This window comes from Mya arenaria, chromosome 1 (genome assembly GCF_026914265.1).
Source record: "Mya arenaria isolate MELC-2E11 chromosome 1, ASM2691426v1".
NCBI lineage: Eukaryota > Metazoa > Mollusca > Bivalvia > Myida > Myidae > Mya > Mya arenaria.
Genome location: NC_069122.1, coordinates 10,777,892 through 10,800,747, shown reverse-complemented (window position 1 = coordinate 10,800,747; position 22,856 = coordinate 10,777,892). Strand labels below are relative to the sequence as shown.

General features: G+C 35.5%; 1 protein-coding gene across 1 annotated transcript; it reads right to left on the bottom strand.

Annotated features, from left to right (window-relative positions):
* Positions 1-19,298: 19,298 nt before the first annotated feature.
* Positions 19,299-22,612, bottom strand: LOC128218456 (uncharacterized). The gene is made up of 3 exons (XM_052926164.1): positions 22,204-22,612; positions 21,422-21,510; positions 19,299-19,844 (listed from the first exon to the last, which is right to left on the bottom strand). Exons 1-3 carry the CDS (start codon positions 22,589-22,591, stop codon positions 19,521-19,523), a joined length of 801 nt encoding a protein of 266 aa, XP_052782124.1. The 5' UTR covers positions 22,592-22,612; the 3' UTR covers positions 19,299-19,520.
* Between the last annotated feature and the right edge of the window lie 244 nt (positions 22,613-22,856).

The following is a 22,856-nucleotide window of genomic DNA, read 5'->3' as shown; positions in this document are numbered from 1 at the left end:
TATATATCCTTCAGAGTGCAGCTAAAAATATTGAAAACTAATCGCATTTCTTAAATGGTTATGACTATTACCACCATATTGCTACTCCTGTCTTTTGACCCCCATTTTTATTGCGGATTTCATTGCTCCCGCAGCCATATTTGCATTCCAAAGCAAGGCGGACAGTCCCCGGAACAGTTTTTGGAGGCCTTTGGACTTGCTTAATGCATAGACGTTTAAAAGAATGCATGCTGTTTAAATGCCCAAATGAGTGCCAGCCAAACACTTTTTGCAAACACGATTTTAACCTCACTCAAATCGTTAAATTAAAATCATAATGTAATTTAAGTATCAAATGTATGCTTAAAATAAATTGCTGTTAACAATTACTGAACATATTGAAGAATAACAATATATGAAATGTATGGAGTAATTTTTTACCTCTCTGTATCCATTCCATCGACATCCATATCTCAAGATAATATTGATGTCGGTTGAAACAGCAGAAACGTCCTGACGTTTCTGTGTCTGAATTGATCTGCTGTCAGAGTAAGGTATAAGAGGATTGAAAACCGCATGATCTCGCTTTAGTAAGAAGATAAGCTTTGTTCATATATTTACTAATGGTGATCGGGTCAAATGTAACTCTATTAATGGAGACACTATATAGTGTATAGGGTGATCCCTCTTGTCTTAAAGCCCCTTCTTTCCAATGTTTTGTTTTTAGGTAATAAGAACACTAAGATTTGTGTTTAGTGTCAGTATACCACGTGACAAATTAAGTCATAAATGCTACCTCAGAAGGCAACATTTTGCTTCGATTGGTGACTTAAAATAAAAATAACATTTCTTTTTCTTCACCATTTTAAATAAAACAAAGAGTAGTCAGGAGTTTGACAAGTTGATTAGTTTCCTCAAACACTTCGGTGAACCTGTTTTCAAAATAATGTTTAGACAGTGGTGGCAGTTTTGTAAAAAGGTTTGTCAAAGTCTTTTTAAGAAACTAAACTCTCAACGTGCAGCGGGAAACCTTACCAATGAAGACAAACGAACATAAAGGAGTGACAAGTTTTGTACATTCAGATATTTGTTCATATCAGGTTAGCATGTTTAATGTCGGGCCTAAAGTAAATGCTTATGATCTTTACAAAATGTAAAACCCGAATAAATAAATCACATATTAATCAAGGAAAAAGTCCATTAAATCAGACAGCTCTTGTCACGAGTGCATTAGTGACTCGTTCGAATCATGGAAAACCTACGGTCAATATAAAGAATAAGGACATGAAGCGGCAAGGTGATACCATTGATGCAAACGATCGTCTTACATGTAGTAATACATCTTTTTAGAAAATGTCCTCGCGTGAATAACGACGGGGGATCGAATTTAATTTGCTTGCGGGCCTTTCCGATCTTAGACAGAAATATTGGTACAATTCCAATGAGCACAGTTTTGAATCATTAGGTTTGCTCTTTAGTAAATTTTAATTATAAAGCTTCACCAATATTGTATACCGTTTTCCACCGGTCTAATTTCAATTCATTCTATACAGCTTCAATTACTTTATCCTTAGCACATGATGGCCTTCCATTTTCATTTTTGTCAAAACGTTCGCACCAAACGTTAAACGCTGAAGCCACCGAAATAGTAATGTAGTTTACAATGTTATGGTGATATGCACGGACAGTGATATATTATGTCAGTATGGTCAAATAACAAATTGTTTTAGTTTAATTGTCTCTGTGAAATGGTACAATGTCTCCATTAATAGACATATGACCGATATATGTTCGCGGAGGTTGAAATTAACGTTTCAAGCTCTGATATTCTAGCACCCTCCACGGGAATTTATATTTATTTTATAATATCGAACAAATATTGAACCGATCGACTACTAAGTAAAACACTATTTTCACCTACATGTTATAAGCCTAGACAAGAATAAATCGTTATTTAGACTGCATACAAGGTAGTATAATTATTAAAAAAATAGTAGTCAACTATTACGTATTTAACATGATACAGGGATAATTGGCTGTCAAAACTTGCCCTCATATGAGAATGCTGTAAATTATTTTAAAAGGCTGCCATCTGTTTCCAGTTTAACCGACTGTTGAATTAAACCTATTGGTGGATTTTATGAGAGTTACGTTTTGGCAACCTACAAAAAAAAGACGACAAAGATGAAAACAATCGCGAGAACAATTTTGAAGTTTTGGCAAACGGTTTACGAAATAATCACGAAAATATTTGCTTCTTTAAACAATACAGTGCAATCGACTTTTCATAAGTCTGTACATTGTCACTATAAAGGATCCATGTCAAATTCATAAAAGCCCTGTCAAGAAAAAACAGACTCCATGATTAGCTTCAAATAATATCTCAAGGTAAGAACTTAGAATGTTTTAAACTAAAATGGCGTAGCATACGTTATATTTAATTAATGAAGTTCTTTAATTTCTGTGTGATTTCATATGGACCGAGTTATTAGCTCTCGGGCAGCAGTATTTGCCTTCGCCCTTCAAGCTTGGGCCAGTTAAACTCGAACAAATAAATGGGCCAATGTGAAATCACCTTATTAATAACATTAACATTAAAATAACGTGTGAGACATTACGAAATATTTTATGATGACTTTAGGCTATCTTATTAAGGCAAAGTCACGTGAGGTATAATACCATTTATTAATAACGATATGTTGAAGCATGTAGTTTGTTCGTTGTGTGTCTCGCGTTCAGTGTGTGTTACATCTAATAGCAAAATGCATCGATTTTTGTTTAGTATTTCGATTAATATCTAAACATTACAATGTTGAGGCGGTATATAAATTGATATAACGACATTATCTCAGCGCCATATGTGCTATATGATAAATTATCCTATACAAGTCATGGAAAAGTTTGACTGGTTAATTTTGAAATGCTTGATATTTACCGATATATTTATCGAAAATTGGTGCAAAATATCGAAACATTACACAACTACCACCCCTTTTTAAAGGTGCATAAAGGTCTGTTTCACTTATGACAGCAGTCAAACTTAACGTCATTGAAAGCAGTGTTAAACAGTGTCTTGCCTTTACTTTAAATTAAGACAATCTGGTAATTTTGGAGATACTTTATATTAATATAATCTGGATGAGTCTTTGATGTACATCCTTTTTATTTGTTATCGTACAACCTTTTAACAAAAATGACAAAATTTAAATCATATACGCCATATTTAGATACAGAACGTGTGACTCGACCCGGCAGAGGAGGTATGGCATTGTCAAATATTAAAGGAAATTCATTTTTCTTAAATAGGTTTTCAAAGTTAAATACAACGAGTTACCGTGCTATATGAAATATATCTAAATATATTATAAATGTATAAACACAATATATCTGTTCTATATCGAGAATCGCCGGGGCAAAGTATAATATATATTAAGAATAAAAAATACACTTTTATTAGTTATTTTGGGTTTTAATTGCCTCAAACCTAAGATGTGTCAGTGTATCTATTCGTATAAAACATTGTGTATATGCTTTTGCATCCATATGAAGATCTACCTGTTGCAGTTGTTCTGGAAAGGAGATAGTATTATAGTGTTCTACTTAGGACGGGCACCCACTCAATAAGTTTCATAAGTGGAATTAGAGTTTGGGTTATATATTTTAATGTATACACTGTAGTCTAAAATGATGCATTCCGGCGTAATAGGTGCACATCTACTACCATATTGAGATGAACACATAATTGGGACACTTAAAGGATGATGGTGGGAAGGGTGCCAGCATTTAAATCCGCTTGTATAACCCTCAAAATGTTCCGACAAAACAGCGAACCAATCGATAACATTTAAATAAATGAACCACTTTTTTGCGGAGGTTTTACGGATGGATATGCTTAAACAATAAATGACGCCACTTGAAATTCATTAGAAAGACTCAGTCTCTGACTCTAAACTTACTATCAAACTCCTGATAAGTGTTTGCCGTTGATCATCCAAAACCGTTTCGTAATCCCCCTAGATAGTTTAACGACATCATGTAATACGTTTAACCTCACGTGACAATAATCAAAGGATTTTATTGGTTATCGTCACAAAAAGTAGCTTGGCAATCAATAGTTTAAGTGACGTAAAATTTAGCGAGACCTAACCCCTTTAATTGGATTTTAGTAAACAAGGTAATTAAATTTATTTCTGGACACTACTTTAATAGCAATAAGCGGTGACTTTAGCCGTTGCCGATTGATCTTCGATGGTACCACGTTACGTACGAGTTCAGCAAAAGGCATGTCCTTTGGTAATTATTATTCAAGTCTTATGGGCATCCATAGCATATGCTTATGCGATTGACTGTTCCATCTATTCTCAAAATATCTAATCGACACCTGCCGGCAACTGGTTAAATATATTTATTTTGTATACGAATATAACCACCTGTGACTGATCAAATATTCGCAAATGTATTTAAAGGCATGCACCCATTATGAGACTTGACTCTAAACGGAGACGTTGTTATAAATCGCTAACATGGTATCGGATTCAATTCTATTTTCGCCTATTCAATTTTTGTCATGGCCTTAAAGCTGCACTCTCACAGATGGAAAGTTTTGACCACTTTTTATTTTTGTCTTGGAACCAGCTAATTTATGCGAAAATGCATGGAAACCAATCATATAAGACTGCTGACAAAAATAGATCGCATATTTTTATATTTAAGTTTAAAAATTGATGTTTTATGCATTTTTTCCTAAACCGTTAGTAACGCTTTTAGCCATAAAATATACTTTTCGAACGGAAGTATGAAAATCTGCGATCAGATCATTTGTTAGCAGTCTTCCATCTCTGGTTAGAAGATATTTACGCAAAATTGTCTTATTCCAAAACAAAAAATAAACAAAAAGTTGACAAAACGGCAATCTGTGAGAGCGCAGCCTTTAATATACACGCAATTCAGTGGTCTTAACAGCTACATGCTTATCCCTTAACAAACTACATCACATGACGTTGCATAAACATGCATACTTCGAAATGGACGACAGCTAAATTTCATAAACAATGCGTACGTATGCAGTCCAAGTTCATTTAGACAACATTGACACGAGCCTAATAAGCGACTTATTGCGTTTCACTGTTACAATTTGCATTGCTAACCCTACATAACTAAATAAACAGTCCACAAGTGTGCAGCAAATTCGCTCATCGTGGTTGTAACTTTCATGAAAATATCACTTACGGAAACGGCCAATGTTGTGGTACCACTACATAACGTTGTTTGGACACGCTAAATGTAAACCTTGAGTCCACCATTCACGAGCTTTATATCATTTTCAAAATAAAAATAGCTGGTTCCTTCAATCTTAGTTCTTATTTTGCCTTAAAGTATGTATCTTTTTGAAAGACAGCAGCCCTATTAATACGCCCATGTAGCTGGAATAAAGGCGATGAGTGAGTCCGAATACTTATTCTATTAATGTGATTCCGTTACTGTAAAATATGTACTTTCCTTTGCCAAGTGGAAAAAATGTTTAATTATGTTTGAAATGTTGGTCATTAACAGAGCATAATAAGGCAACTTAATATGTGCATTTTTTCACACATATTATTTTTAAGGCTTTAAGTAGGATACAAACAGACAGTTATAAATTGCAAAATGCGCGAACAGGTAAATAAACATCACCACTATCCAAGACCAAGGTGTATTTATTATTCTGAAAATAGGACCAATTTCACTTCTTTTTGCACCAGGCGATCGTAAAGCAGATTAAGCATAATTACAGCTGAATGAGATATTAAGGCGATGGCCGACTTATGGCGTATATCTGGTACAGGCAATATGTTGCTCATAAACTACTCTTGAAGACGAGCTTAAATCGCCAAAGAATGTGATTATTGTGTAATTACCAGCAGCACACGATATCTGTGTAACCAACCATTTCATTTACAGTATTTTTCTTAATTATACTAGGAAATTCATTATGTGTTGGCAACACATGTCGCGGATATATGTTTGATATATATAAGCAGTTTTATTTACTTAACACATTTATTTTGACTATCACTGAACATATAAATATGTTTGTTTTATTCTAATTATCAACTATTTAAGTACATCACATTTGTGAAACAAAGCATACTTCAAATGTTAATAACTTTTCACTCAAATCTGATTTAACATTTAATAATTTTATATAAATCTCCTGCATCTATTAAGGTTTCGCAAGTTGCACTGTGTGTATATCACGTTATAAATAGCGTCATATATGCTACGTCGGAAGTCAATATTTTGCTTAAAATGAAGACTTAAAACATAGGTAACGTTTCTTTTTGTTTACCATTTTAAATGAAACAACGGACAGTCTATGCCGCTTGAAAAACCCCGCCTACGTTTAATTACCGGAGTTTTAGTGATTGATTTCCTCAAACAGTTCGACAAGCCTGTTTCCAAACTTATGTTTAGACAGAGCTCCATCATGCGGCTGTTTTGTAAAAGGATTTGTCGAAGTGTTTTCAGAAACTAAACTCTCAATCAAACATCTGGTAAATGACCGAAGGTGGAGCCCCGTAAGCGGTGTGGACTGGGCTTTGTTTTATTTGAAATGATGAAGAAATAGTAAATTTATCTTTTTTAAAGTCTTCATTCAAAGCAAAATATTGCCTGCCGATGTAGCATTTATGACGCAGTTTATCACATGGTATACACACACTGAGTTGCTTTGTCCATTGATAGTATTACACTCCTATGATCACTATGAACGGACTGAAATCTATTTTTGTACAGTTTATGTGCACCAGCGAATATAATTGGACTGGTATAATATTCTCGTTATAAAAACGTGTTCGAAAAATGTGTGTATCATAAAAATAAATTGTAAATCAAACGCACGTATACCCACCCATTGTACGGCCTATATTATTATTGATTTTGATCTGTCCTTTGCAGTGGGGGTCACTTATAGAAGGCTTAAACTAGGCCTTTAATAACAATTTCGAAAACTATCGATGTGGCGATAGAACAGTAATCGATCGCATTTTGATTACGCTTTGATACTGACATTCACATGCTTAATATGACTTGTGAAAGATATATAATTTGTTTCATCATTCTTTCTTCTTTTTAGGCACACACATAACTTGATTAAACGTTTCGAGCCCGTAATGTAATTTTATGAATGTTTCTACGTTTGTTAAATGTTAATTTTCTATTGACAATTTGTCAAATGTATTCATTTAGTTTTTAACCTACCCTCTTAAGGCACTTAATTGGCGCACATTTTTAAATTGTCCACGAAGATATTTGTAGTAGTATGTATAAAAACAAGCCGTCATTTTCTATAAAAAATATAGGACCATCGAGACCCCCCCCCCCCCCATAAAAGTTGTGTTTTATTTACCGAAAATAATACCGAATTCACATTTTGATATCAAGTTATTTTTAAGTAGATCACGTGTATTTCTGGCTGATTTAAAACTTACCTCTTATTAAGATTGAACAATATGTTACTCGTACAATATCCGCAAATACAAGCTTAAGGCGATAAAAAGTTTTTTTTTGTGTAATTACCACAACATACACGATTTTTGTATAATCAACCAACACTTTCCCGTACAGTATTGGGAAATTACAATATAAGCAGGGTGCAGGTGTTGCGGACGAAAGTTAAGTACATATGGGCATTTCTTAGAACACTTATCATTTTTGCATGTTATCATTTGCTTGTATTTATTAAGAGGTATAAGTAGATTATCCGAACTCTTGTCTTTAATAATTCACTAGTCAACGGGTCAACGAAGGTTTGCATTGCCAGTGTTTGAACCAAATAATTATTCGGATTTGTCAGTGCTCTGGCCGAGTTAGATGGAAAGTCTAAAACGATAAAATTAACGTACCTATATCACCATATTGTTATGCCAATACGATTATACAGCATATCCTAATAAAAAACGGCATGACTATGTGTAGTGTTAGCTAAATACCTGTTTCGACGTTTAAGCTTAAAACGATCAGTTTAGCTAATTAGCGAATGCATATTTGATTTTGATAGTACTGTGGCACTTGTTACGTATATGCTTGAAATACCTGAATTTACTGTTTAAATGTTTTACTGAAATTTAATGGGTTTTTTTTCGTACGCTCGTTAATAAGATGGTACATGGTGCGTAAACGAATCCGTCCTCTCGGATGGAAAGGTGGCAATGCAACCTTTGTCTTTTTGCAAACTTCATTGCTAATTGTTCTGTTGTGCGGTTTGAATACAAGTACAACATAATTGTGAAGCAAGCCAAGAAAGACGGCGACCTCTACAAAATTTGGTCTGAATTCACTTTATTATAAATATTACGAAGTGCTGTTGAAAATGATAAACATTAAGGGCACACGTGTTTACAATAAAAGTATAAAAGGTGGCACTTCGTTGTGAATGAACAGACTGTGTTTCAACCAACAGGATCAAGATGCAGTTCCTTGCTTTGATTCTTCTATTCGTAGCGATAACCGGAATCAGCGGCACGTACAACATGCCTCCACCTCCGACTCATCCACCTCCGACTCCTCCACCTCCGACTACTCCACCTCCGACTCCTCCACCTCCACCTCCGACTCCACCGACTCCTCCACCTCCGACTCCTCCACCTCCGACTTCTCCACCTCCGACACCTCCACCTCCGACTTTTCCTCCAACGTCTACTACGAAGCATAACGGGTGCACGGTCGAGGGATATTACTACTCATGTGGTAAGTGATTTATTCAAGATCAATGCCAATAGTGCATGTTTGATTTATTGGTATGATACATCTGTTATTTGTTTAATTAGAATTATGTGGTATAATGGTGAATGTGTGTAAAGTTGCATTGTTGGTATATGTCAAATAACGATCTTTTCTATTCGCTTTGGATATTCAAACATGGAGTGGCATGGTAGTGAACTATTAAAGGTCGGTTTCTTGTTCTCCCGGGTGCTTTTTTCCCATTTAATTCAGTCCGAACAAATCCGTTTGCTTTTTGCAAGGATATAAGTTATCGCATGGAAAGGCTTGCCAAATGAGTTTAGCCAGAAGGAGAGAGACAAAATGCTTTCTACACCCTCCGGTGCTCGAGATAGTCAGTGTTAAACGATATAATTTGTCGAGCATTCGAGTTTATAAAATAATATATTTCAATCGTATTATCCGCATTTCTCTCACTTTATCCTAAAGTTGTTACTCCTGTTACATCACGTACCCACGCGCAGACGCTGCACATGCTTGCGATACAGGGGTTTCCGTGTTTATTGCTGACTAGGGACAGTGTATATTTTGCCTTTCGGCTTTTTGGTCTAATTGTAACAATATTGAGAGATGAAACAAAATTATATGTATTTTAAGGTGGCAAACTGTGAACTAGTGCCTTTAATAAATTCAACTATGAAAGTTAAATCAAGAAGGTTTCATACATTTATGTTAATATCCAAGAGATATCACTTGTACTCATAAAAATTATCCTGCGAAAGGTTCCATAACAAGCAATGTTGAAAATTTTCTGGAGATATATAGCGAATATATAGATGCTATGAAGCAATGAAAAACTCGTCTAACGATTACGTGTTACATTTTAGGAACATTTGAAGATCCTCGTGACCGATGTAGCGAATGTCAGTGCTATCCGGAGAACACATTGAAGTGTGTTAAGAAGCCATGCGGGGAACCACACTGTGGGTACGAGATGCAAGAACCAACCCCTGATAACTGTTGCAAGCGGTGTTTGCCCGAGTGTGCGTTAATTGATTGCCCAATCTGTGACTGTCCGTTGGAGCAGAGATATTTCAGGCCAAATTCTTGTTGCCCCGAATGCAGACCGGAAGATGATTCAAGTGAAGAAGACCCTAAAACGCCATATGATGACGTCAGATGTAGGAAAGACGGAAAATACTACCGATGCGGTTGGTATTGCCACGAATTATGGAATAACATTTCTTTCATCCTTAATGATCTGGACACAATGTATGTTTTTGTTTGAATGCATTTTGTAGAATTATCTCACATTCCGACGTTAACTAACAGATATAGCCGGACAAGATAATGATGCTTAATCATTTAAACACAATTTACACTTACTAAAAAGGCATTTTTGGTACAAAAACATGCTTGTACAAAAACTGGTTGTCCGGTTAGCGCAGTGGTTAGCGCACTCGGTTTTCATCGACGCGACCCGGGTTCGATTCCCGGCCTGGGCGCATGTGAGTTTTGTTAGTGGTCACCAAGCCGGACAAGTGGGTTTTCTCGGGGTACTCCGGTTTCCCCCATAACACATGACCACACTCTCGCGCTACATCGCGCCAATGAGAGTGATTTATATAAGTTTAAATAGCTTGTTATACAATCGTTGTAAAATTAAATAAAGTTTAAAAACATGTTTAAAAAAATCGATCGTTAAAATGTGACGTAAGCGAAAAGGATATAATAGTATTATAGCCAGTTCAACCAGAACACATACGCAGTTACTATGCTATTAAAATGCATTTATAAAGCACTTCTTTACCTTGCCAAAACTATTTTGTTATCTGTTTTCAGGTACCTTTGAAGACCCTGAAGACAAATGTAACATATGTACATGCTACAGAGACAGCATTGTCAAGTGCCATAAGAAGCTTTGTTCGCCTCTGTCTTGCGGGTATAAACGACAAATTCAGCCCAATGACGGCTGCTGTAAAAGATGTGAATCTGGTTGTGGCCGTTGTCCACGACTTACGTGCTATAAACAAATAATCCCAGCAGATGCGTGTTGTCCTGTATGCTTGTACAACCCAGACAGTAGCAGCAGCGATAGCGGAAGTAGCGAGAGTATCGACAGCAGCGGAAACAGCGGAAGTAGCGAGAGTACCGACAACAGCGGAAGTAGCGAGAGTACCGACAACAGCGGAAACAGCGGAAGTAGCGAGAGTACCAGCAGCAGGGCAAACAGCGGAAGTAGCGAGAGTACCAACAGCAGCGAAAATAGCGGAAGTAACGAGGGCGAAAACAGCGGAAGTAACTCAGGTGGGAACAGTGGAACTAGCAGTGCCGTAAGTGAAAAAAGTGGTCGAAGCGGAAAAGACAGTCACGGTAGTAGCGCAAGTGGCCAAAGCGGCAGCAACAACAGCAGCGGTGGAAATACTAGCACCGGAAAAAGTGGAAGCAGCGGTTCAAGCAGAAGCCCAAGCAGTGGAAGTGGCAGTCACGACAATAGCGGAAGTGGCAGCAGCGGTGGTGGTGTATCTGGCTGCGACAAAAATGGACACCATTATGAAAGCGGTGAGGAAGTAACTTGTTTGATCTGAAAATTATATTAATTTGTTTAATTATTCTTTACAAGCTGCAGCTCTTCTCATCAATAATATGTAGGTGTTGAGATACCTTTCACAAATACAGTTGAGTTGTTTTTATATTATGCACTGACGTATTTTCAATATGTGTTCTTGCTTACGCTACATCGTGGCTAGACTTTTCATTTGCTGAACTTCAAAAGGAATTTAAGAATTTTTATGAACTTCATGTTAAATACATGGGAAAATCTTACCTTATTTATCGCAGTTTTTTATACATTTCAACAAGGCCTTTTATTATTTTAGATACCAACATTATTTCCGTTCTAAGAAAATAAAAACACGCTTAATTTTCTATCATTGTACTAAGAAAATCTATACTTATTTGATACACAAATACATTTAAACGTTTACGGCATAGCTGAAATGTACCTTTTTATCGGCGAAACATAATAATGTGCATGTATAGTCTGTTGTCATGAAATGGCATTTGGTATTGTTCGCTTATTAAGCTTAAAGGTGTTCAATAAATTACCTGCAAAGTATGTTTTTCCTATTTATTTTTGTTAATTGTTGTGCTTGCAATTCATATTTTTCACAATTTGAAACTAAATGCTAACACTTGACTCGGCGCGACTGCATTTTCTCTTATACCATAGATACTTGTAACTGTTTTCAGGTGATTTTGTTGACCCTGAAGAACCGTGCAACATTTGTACATGCTACACGACCGGTCATTTTGATTGTAAAAAGCGAACATGCAAGCCACCAAAATGTGGCGTGAATAAACAGAAGAAAGATGAATGCGGATGCCTCGTGCCTGACGACTCATGCAAGGACAAAGTGTGTCTCAAACTTGAGTGCCCTGCGGAACAGAGATACTTTGCACCTGACTCGTGCTGTGAAGCATGCCAGTGTTCTGTCAATGGAGTGTTAGTGCCGGAAGGTAACAAGTTCAATTTATGTATTACACACTGTTTCATGTTCCAGGGAAAGAAGGGGACACATTTATAGACTTTATCATCTGAATTACTAAATTAATTATTTTAGTTATAATATCCAACAAATAATTATTAAAACAAAACAATAATTTATTATATCGAAAAAAGAAGATCTAATTAAAATCCACATCTAATATGTCCTTGAGCCGCAACGGACGCATCACAACAGCAGAAAAACAACCAAATTGGCGTTCTTAGACATGGCATTATTATGTTCCTTGATTATTCCTTTTAGAAACCTTTTATTCAACAGGAGAAAGGTAAAAATTGTCCCGATCTTTTGCTAAAAACATCGTATGTGGCAATCTATTGATTTCAACAAGTCGTCTTTGCTCTTATCTTTAAAATGCGATTACTAGTATCTAAGATAAAAAGTTATATATTTTTTCAAATCACATAATTAATCCATTTCGAACATCCCTGAGAAGAAATTATAAAATTTAAAAAAGAGAGTCTAAGAGTGGAAGGTAAAACAACGCTTATCTAAATTTTGAAGTTGAATTTTCAAATGTGTGATAATTTCATAATATTAAACAAAAATTCTTGAATTGTCTATACTTTGTCGAACGCTATCTTATTATATAAAACGCATATGTTTTATCTGGGACAGCTGACACAGTCTCATCCTGATTCTCTCACCGCCTATGCTTAAGTTTGCTTTTTGAAACATACAGGCCCATTTGATGACCCGTGTAACACGTGTGAATGCTTTGCAAACGGACAATTCAAATGTCATAAACGACCATGCAATCCACCAAAATGCGGCGTAAATAAACAGAAGAAGAACGAATGCGGATGCCTTGTCCCCGATGACTCGTGCAAGGACATAGTGTGTCCCAAACTTGAGTGCCCTGAGGACCAGAGGTACTTCGCACCTGACTCGTGCTGTCAAGCGTGCCAGTGTTCTGTCAATGGAGTGCTGATACCGGAAGGTAACTTGTTAGATCTAATTATTCTACGAGATTTCTTTTTTAAATGAAGGATAGGAAGCAAATTCAAGAACCTTACTTACAGAAGTATTTAAGCTAGATTACTTCGCGATTTATTATTGCATTGATAAATATTGCTACTAGTCGGAAATGACAAACATTTGTAATGTTTAGGAGATAAAGTCATTATAAAGTCCACTGTTCTTTAGGTCTAAAAATGCGATTACTAGTTTCTGATTATTTTTATATCTTTACAAATGAATAATTTATCATACCACATGGGGAATCCCTTTCGATTTATCATAGAGTAGGATCACTCTTTGAAGTCAGGATCACTGAGTGGAAATGCTATATTTTAGAAAACAGTCTTAAAATGAAGAAATAAAACAAAGATTATTTAAACTTTGAAGTAAACTGTTCAATCAAATTTGTGATAATACCATAATATTAAACTGAATTTCTTGATCTAACGATACTTTGCTGAACGCTACCTTATTTTATATGAACCGCATATGTTTGTATGTGGGAAGGCTAACACAGCCTCACCATGATTTACCCCGCCGGCTGCACTAAATTCTGCTTGTTGAAACATACAGGCCCATTTGACGACCCGTGCAACACTTGTGAATGCTTTGCAAACGGACAATTCGACTGTCAAAAACGACCATGTGAGCCACCCAGATGCGGCGTGAAGAAGCAGAAAAAGAATGAATGCGGGTGCTTTGTCCCGGATGACTCGTGCAAGGACATAGTGTGTCCCAAACTTGAGTGCCCTAAGGTCCAGAGGTACTTCGCGCCTGACTCGTGCTGTGAAGCGTGTCAGTGTTCTGTCAATGGGGTGATGGTTCCGAAAGGTAACATAGGGCAGATATTATAGGCCCCGATTATAAGGAACATTGTCATCTGACATCTGACTTATTAAATGTAGTATGCGATTATTTATTAAACCCGTCCATTTAGTTATAAAAGTCATGCTTTTTTAAACTGAAGAAAACAAAGTACACATTAATCCACATATGTCCCTGAAATGCAACACACCTAACGCATGATATGCCACGGACAAAAGACAATTTAAATTGCCATATGACAATATTTGCCATTTTTGACACCCTTGACTACGACTATTTAGAAAACTTTTCTACTGAACTGTAAAAGCGTCAATGTTGTTCTATGAAAGGATCTAACATTGCGATATTCATTGACTTGAGCTAGTTTTCATTTTCTTAATCATTACAATGCGGTTATTAGTATCTAAAACGTTCAGTTATATATCCTTACAAATGAATAATTTATCATACCAGATAGGGACTCCATTTCGATTAACGGTATAGGTACAGAAGGACCCCTCTTTGAAATCAGACCCCTGAGTTAAAATAATGTATTTTCAAAGTCTAAGAATTGAAACGTAAACAAACATGGATTAAATTTGCTAGTAAAATTCTAATTTAGTTCGTCATAATACTCAAATATTAAACCCAAATTCTTGAGCGGACGAAACGTTAAAGTAGGATCGTTGATTAGATGGTCTGCGTATGTCTTTATCTGGCCAAGATAACACAGCTTCCTACTGATTTCCCTCCCTGTACCTAATAATGTATGTTGAACTATACAGGTCCCTTTAAAGACCCGTGCAACACGTGTGAATGCTTTGCAAATGGACAATTTGCATGTCAATTACAACCATGCGAGCCACCAAAATGTGGCGTGAACAAACAGAAGAAGGACGAATGCGGATGCCTTGTCCCCGATGACTCTTGCAAGGACATAGTGTGTCCCAAACTTGAGTGTCCTAAGGACCAGAGGTACTTTGCACCTGACTCGTGTTGTGAAGCATGCCAGTGTTCTGTCAATGGAGTCTTAGTGCCGGAGGGTAATTATGTTTAAAATATTTTTTTCAACGAGGTGTCTTTTAAAAAGATGGTAGGCAGTATATTTTTGGCCCTGATTATAAGAAATATTGTGATCTGAGTTTCTTAAAGTTTTATAATTTGAATTATATAATCCGTCCTAATATAAATAAAATACATGCATATGGTATTCCAAAAAAAGATCTACAAAAATCCACAATTATCCATTAAACGTAACTCTCTCAATACAATGCAAGAAAAAACTAGAATTTTTTTTTTTCTCCAGACGTTACTTAATCAGTAGATTATAACCTTAAAAAACATTATTCTACAGAAAGGATTACAACTATTTACTAAGCTGTTTAAGGGTTGCATTTTTTTTCGCCTGAAACATTAATGTGACAATCTTCATTCCTGTTAGCACGTTCCCATTTCGTGAATCATCAAAATGCGATTTCTAGTATCTAAAACGGTGTAAGTTATTTATCTTTTTAATTTAAAAAATACATCATATTGGGACCCCAATTATCATTGATTGTAAACAAGTATGTCATTGATTTCTTTTTAATTTCAGTAAAATTCAGTAGTAATGAGATATCTTAGACGACATTCTACGAATGTCAATATATTTCAAATATTATTAAGCTTTGCAAGTAAAATGTTTAATTAAAATACAAAAAGATAAGATCAGACAATTTTTTGATGTACGCTTTTTGATTGGATGGCCAGCGAAGTTTATCCGAGAGAGATAATACAGTCTCATACTGAGTTCACTCCCTGTACTTAATACTGTCTGTTGTACTATGCAGGTCCCTTTAATGACCCGTGCAACACGTGTGAATGCTTTGCAAATGGACAATTCAATTGTGAAAAGCGACCATGTGATCCACCAAAATGTGGTGTAAATAAACAGAAGAAAAATGAATGCGGGTGCCTTGTCCCCGATGACTCGTGCAAGGACCTAGTGTGTCCCAAACTTGAGTGCCCTGAGGACCAGAGGTATTTTGCACCTGAGTCGTGTTGTGAAACGTGTCAGTGTTCTGTCAATGGAGTGTTAGTGCCAGAAGGTAACGTATTAAATTATTCAACGAGATTAATTGTTTAAATTATAGACGATTAGTAAAGCAAAGGCTCTGTTAATAAGAAGTAACAACAGCTGAAATATATTGCGCTTTGTGGTATCGAATGGAATCATATGATACCAATAACCTATTTATGTTTTTGTTTAGGTCCATTTGAAGATCATTGTGACGCATGCGTATGTAAAGGGGGTGTTGTCACGTGTTCTCCCCCAACATGCCCCACTGAGCCTCTCGAGTGCGTCGACCCAGTTGTTGATGAAAATTGTAACTGGATCTGCCCCAATGGTAATTTTTGTTTACTAAACATGTCATAATATCCAACCCCTGTATGATGGATCTTGTTCACAGAACTACGCATCATCAAAGACAATACGTGACACTGCATTTCAAGTTTGAAGTGTCGTCATCGATACATATTGTTACCGATAATGTACCAATGCTTACTATTGTTAACTATGTAATTAACGTATATACGTGCCGCCGTACTGCCGCTTTGTGCTGAATATTTACGTGAATCTGACGTAAAATGTTATATATTGTTTCGCTTCAGTATAACGCCCTCAAAATCACGCCATGGTCCCAATTGATATATATTGATATATATATCGATCCAATATCAAGCAAGTGTATGTTTCAAAATCGAAGTTGTTGTTTAAAATATTCTAAAATATCTTAATTAACATTTTCAGGTGCCAACTGCATGATAAATCCAGCTAAAGGTCTGGAAGAGGGAAATGTACTAAAATATGGAGAACACAAGGTCATCTCTGGCAACAAATTTTGCATTTCCGTTTCCGGTGATTATTGGGCCCCGGATTGCTACTGCATCACAATGAATTGGGAGCAGTTTGTCTTGAAGTTACATGGAGGAGACTGTATTAAAGATCCGGAGTGGTAGAAAACCGTGAAACATATCATCCACTAAAGAGTAACAACGATTTAATTTTGAATCGATTTTCCCGCCTTATATCCCGCGTTTATTACCTGGCAATATGCATGAAGACAAATCTAGCGAGCAAACTAAAGTACATTATTTTAATTAATGCAAATGACTTTAGTTTAAAAAATAAAACTTTACCTTTCATGATTTGCTTTTTCTTTGTTAACATTCATAAGATATATTGGAATGTAATTGGGTTGTAATATACTGTGTATATACGTCTGGACACTATTCCTTGAAAGAACTTAAGTTTTATATAATTATGTAAATTATTCCAACTTAAGTTGTGTTATGATAAAACTAATATAATATCTGGTTTCTGCCAGAAGCTAGAAGAAAAGAAATAACGTATTCGACACTATGAACAATACATGAAATGTGTAATGCGCCAGATATGAAGGTCCGTCAGGCTGACAACACTGACCTTAAAAACGGGAAAAGTCAAAACTTAGAAAATTATCCTTTTTTATACGGGCTACATAACTTATCTAATCAAATTGTTACTTTACTTGGATATTACTTTCAAGGCTGTCGACAGAATTGAATAGGTACCTTCAATTAAGAATTCTTTTTTTTTTGTTAGAAACATGTCGGATGCCGAAAGATGGTACACGTTTTGTTGTGACTGTAAATGTTGTATTCACAGATATAGACATTCACGGCTAAAACACAGTTCCGATTTTTATAAAACGAAATTAACGAAATGCCTGTTTGATATCTAACACTTTCCTAAAGTTATGAGTTAGAACACACATGTCTACTTCAATTGCCTGCCAATTGGCTGTATTATATTGAATATAATTAATATTTGTAATCAACTTAAACATGTACAACAGCACAATATTTAAATTAATGTTATAAGTATCCTTTTACAAAAAAATGAAGTATCCATAACATAAATTGTCAAAACCTGTATCTGCAGTTTTCACAAATTATTTGATAATTGCAAAATACATGCTAGTGCCAAACCTAAGGCCAGCAAAGATTTGCTTTTTCTCTTACTTAGTATCTTCGACCTAAGTTTGGCAAAATAGTACACTTTTATTCGCCATCTGTTAGTTCTATCAACATACGTCGATTTTCTGTAGCTCCCTTTTGAAAATTGATCAAAATCAAAATTAAAACAAGCACATTGGTATCCCTGCCAAATAGGCAAAGCAGATGGCAGTTCCTAAAAAATCGGATTTATTCGCTCGTCCTCTGAAAAAAAACACTATGGTATGAAGTTAAACGATGAGTCACCACCGGCATACACATTTAACACAAGGACAATGAAAATAAAAGTTATTTTCTAATCAAGTTGTTGAAATCAGTACTGAATAAAGGTCACACTACTCTTGGATTCAGTGGAATTGATTTTCAGCATTACACTGTTGACCATATATAAACGTTTATTTTAAATTATAAAATGTGTAAATTTAGATGTCTTTCATTAGAAAAATGTCCGAAAATTTACTCTGAATGCTACTGGAAGAGCGCTTGAGCTTGAATGCCACTGGGAGTATTTTTATCGACCGCGCAGAATCCCAATAGGTCAACCCTGTCTTTGTCGAGTGACCTAGTTATGAGTTGACCTCGGTCGACTTCATAGATCTTGCTGAGAAATTCAAGATGGCGACCTTCGCGAATGTAAACAAATATGACAAATAAGTGATACTTTTCTAACATTGAAAGATGTCTGATTAATAAAGTGTGCTAACATACATTTAATAGTATCATGAATTTAACGAAATTTCAAGAAATCATTTATTAACATTTTTCATATGTTGAGTTATATTTGTGTCCTACTGACAAAAGTAGATCAATATCGAGATGTTAAAGCGCGATCCGAGCATATTCAAACATGTTTCATTCATTGGGTGACAATCGCAATTGCAAGAAGATGAAACATCTAAGAAATCGAAGTTAAGGTGTAAATATTGAACAGTAGTGTTAAGGCTAAGAACACCCTTTAAACCATATAGGCGCGTTCAATATATGTTGCTTTTGAGCGTTCAAATCAAGCTCAATAACTTAACACTTGAGTGTGCAGTGTTTTGCAAGATATTTCGCTTGCAGATTTATGATGCATTTATAATAACAATAGAAATTGCATTTGTTACACTTCCTTTAAAATAGTCTAACGCAATAATCTCAATTATTTCACCTTACTTAAGCGGCTTACTTAAATGAGACACCTTGCCTAATATCGTACATGCCATCGCCATGTAACAATGGTAGAGACTGCATTGAAGGAACAAAAAAAACTCTGGTTAAACACTGTTTTATTAAATATGTATCATTGATGGTTCAAATCAAGTTCCAAAACTTGAGTCATTGTGTTACACGTGCATTACAAGTAATGACCATTTTAAACTTTAAAACTTTGTGTTAAGTAAACAAACACGTAGCATTTGTATGTGAAATAATTTCAAATTATTGCAAATCAAAGCATTTGTTTTAATACGTATCTGAATCAGATATATATTATTACAGAAGCCAACCAGAAAATGTTGTCAGAGCCCGGGAAAAATTGCTCGTTACGCAAGATTCTGAATATGTGTCAGCTCTTCGAACGAACACATGGTCCCCGGCATTGACCTGTACTACGATTGTTGCGGTTCCAGTATGATAATCGTTAATTTCATCTGCGTCAGCAATCAGTGCAGTTTTTACTTGACCGTTAACGACAAGTTCAGCACGGACTTCATAATGTTGTTCGGCGTAGATTGTGAAGGTAAATACATAAATCCCAGCCACAGGGACATCGAATATTCCATCATTGTTATTGTAGCCGCTTCCAAGGTCCGTCATCTTAAAATATAAAGTATATAGTGAAACATGCGATATGCGATCATACTGACGCAATGATAAAATACATGTACACCACTTTAAAGCTGCACTCTCACAGATTGAACATTGATAACTTTTTTTTTATTTTCGGTCTAGGAACGAGCCATTTTTTGCGAAAATCCATGGAAACAAGTTATATAAGACTGCTTACAAAAAATTAGATCGCAGATTTTTATATTGAAGTTAAAAAAACGATGTTTTATGCATTTTTCTTAAACCGTTTGTAACGGAAACATGAAAATCTGCGATCTGATCTTTTGTCAGCAATCTTATATCATTGGTTTGCAGATATTTACGCAAAATTTTGCTCTTTCCAAAACAAAAAATACAAAAGTTGAAACTTTGGTAAACCTGTGAGTGTGCAGCTTTAAATGCCGAAGGATGAACAACAGGCCCCAATTTTTTCTTTGATTTTTATAAAATGAATAATACATATTTCAAGTCGATAAACTTTTCATACGGTAAATAATTCGCACATTATGAAAACACGAACATAGTGAGCTTAGCTTAATCCTGTGGGCGAAATAAGTATGCATTTAAACCGACGCAATGATATTACATACTTCTTTAAATGTCCAAGGATGGACAGCGGAGGTTCGGTATTTCAATACTCATCAATTGTCGCCAAGTAGTTTGTTGTCAACTAATTTGCAACAAATATATCTAAGAAATAAAAGGTTGGTGGCCAATCATTCTTTTTACGCAATAATGAGAACGACTGCTAAAAAGTTGGCTTACGCTATCATTCATCGTGCATCTTCTTTTTTCAAAATTAAGTGCAGTATCTTAGCCGTCTAATGACGTCTTCGTGAAAATGTAACAAATACATAGTTAGCCTCTTAGATCCCTAAAGCAACATCAAATCCAAACACGGATACTGCCAACTTATCAACTATTTGCTTATATGCAATAATTCAATGAAAGTTGTTATTGACTTGATTCCGACTTTCGTACGTGCGGTGCTAAACAAGTGTTCTGCGTTTTGCGGTGATTTTCGAAAGCAGGTTGTCGATATTTTTCTGAGGTTAATCGACAAAAATATCTATATCGAGTGAGAACCAAAAAGAGACCAATCAACAAAATATCGATTTCTTTCGGAAATCCAGTTTAAGACAGGATAAACAAATCGGTTTGACCGATTCATGAGGTAAAGGATTTCCTACTCAGTAAGGTATATCAAATGAAGACCAAGGTAGTCAAGTAATCAATTACCAAATAATACGGTTTGCCATTGCATGTTCCCTATAAGGATCCCAATGAAATCAAAATCACAGTTGTAAGATGCATGGATTATTCTCCGATTCCGATCAAAACATTGAATGAGTGTATGCAACTAAACCTACAGCAACTAGCGTTTCTTGAAAAGCTCGGATTCCAAGAAAGGTAACGATGCAATTAAATCACAGCTTTATGACTTAACTAACTTAACATTGCTGTTTTCTCGATAAATGGCACCGGAATCCAGTATTTAACAATAGAGCCAGTTTTAAACAATTAAAAGACCTATAAAAAACTGAAAGCCAAATTCAAGACAACACCTCAACGTCGAAAATGAAGACCTCATGGGCGCCAAGGCATTTGGAGGCTCGCATGTGCGCATGGAATGCGACTTCTCCAGAGGCACGACCTACCAATGAAAACCAAACAAGCTGTATGCATTATATATAGAATTATAATGTGGGTATATTCGTTGATAATGTTGTATCTATAAAGTAAATTTACTTAATTACGTATTGCTGGCAAGCATGTTGAAGTCATTTTGCCTAAATAATAGTTTGATTATTTAAAGGGGCTAGACATCAGAAAATCGTCAAAAACTTACATTAAATTGACATCGTTGTGTACAACGCATTGAATGTTACTTTCTGATGTATCACATCCTTACTACACATGCGTATTTTGCTGTGTTTGTGCAGTTTGTTTTCAATTCGAAATTAACTGGTATTGTTTACCACGTAAATCCCAGTGAGTTTAAAAATAGCATGGGTACATTTATCTGTACTCATAATCAAAGTTACACTGAGAAACCATTATGCGCTATTTTAAAACGTGAAAACAGATGAGACATGGTTGTTGCGTTTATTCTGTTAATCATGTAAAAGGAGGTATTATCGATCTCCTACTAGCTAGCATTGACATTTCTAGGCTTGTTTTGAATATTTACTGTAATTGCCGATTGTTAGATCATCAGGTGTCTAGCCCTTTGTATAATTATCTACGAAATCATTCTAAAAAGTAACATATATATAACAGTGCAAGCAACAGTAAAAAAACATATTATCTGATTTATGATGGTTAACGCAAGTAGAAATATATATACTGTTTCGTGAAAGCGCAGGTCGGTCTGGATTAGCTTCTGCTTCTGTTTCAACTGCCTTGTGCTGTGTGCTCGAGTTATTGCCAGTGTCTATCGATAAGTACATATCCTTTTCTGTGTCACCATTGAGTTTTTCACACTTATTAAGTCGATTGTTAAATGCCTGATTTGTTTCTGTCAATACTTTCATGCTGGTTTCCATTTCGTTCATGCGCGATTTTATTTCAATATTGCTTGCTCGAAGTTCATTATTTTCTGTCTTAACTTCACCCAACTCAAAATTAAGCCTCTTCATCTCGTTCATAATCAAAGATTCAAATTCAGTCTCCTGTGCTGCAACAATACCCAACAAAGTGCACGCCAACACTATGTTGAGTGAAGTTAGAGCCATTTTTATTGCGCATCCTAGAGTCCCACTGACAAAGGCGTACTGATTAGCAGAATATTTATATATAGGTACGTAGAATGGAAGATAACAATACACAAATGGAATTGCCCTATTTTTCTTGATAAGTTTACGGTCATATAGTCCTAATACAATTGCTTTAAGCACACACATTTAACAACTTTTGTCTATAATGTGTTTTTATAGCTGACCACAATACTGAATAATATATATTTACATATTTTAATTTTACATTTGAAGCACACAAAAC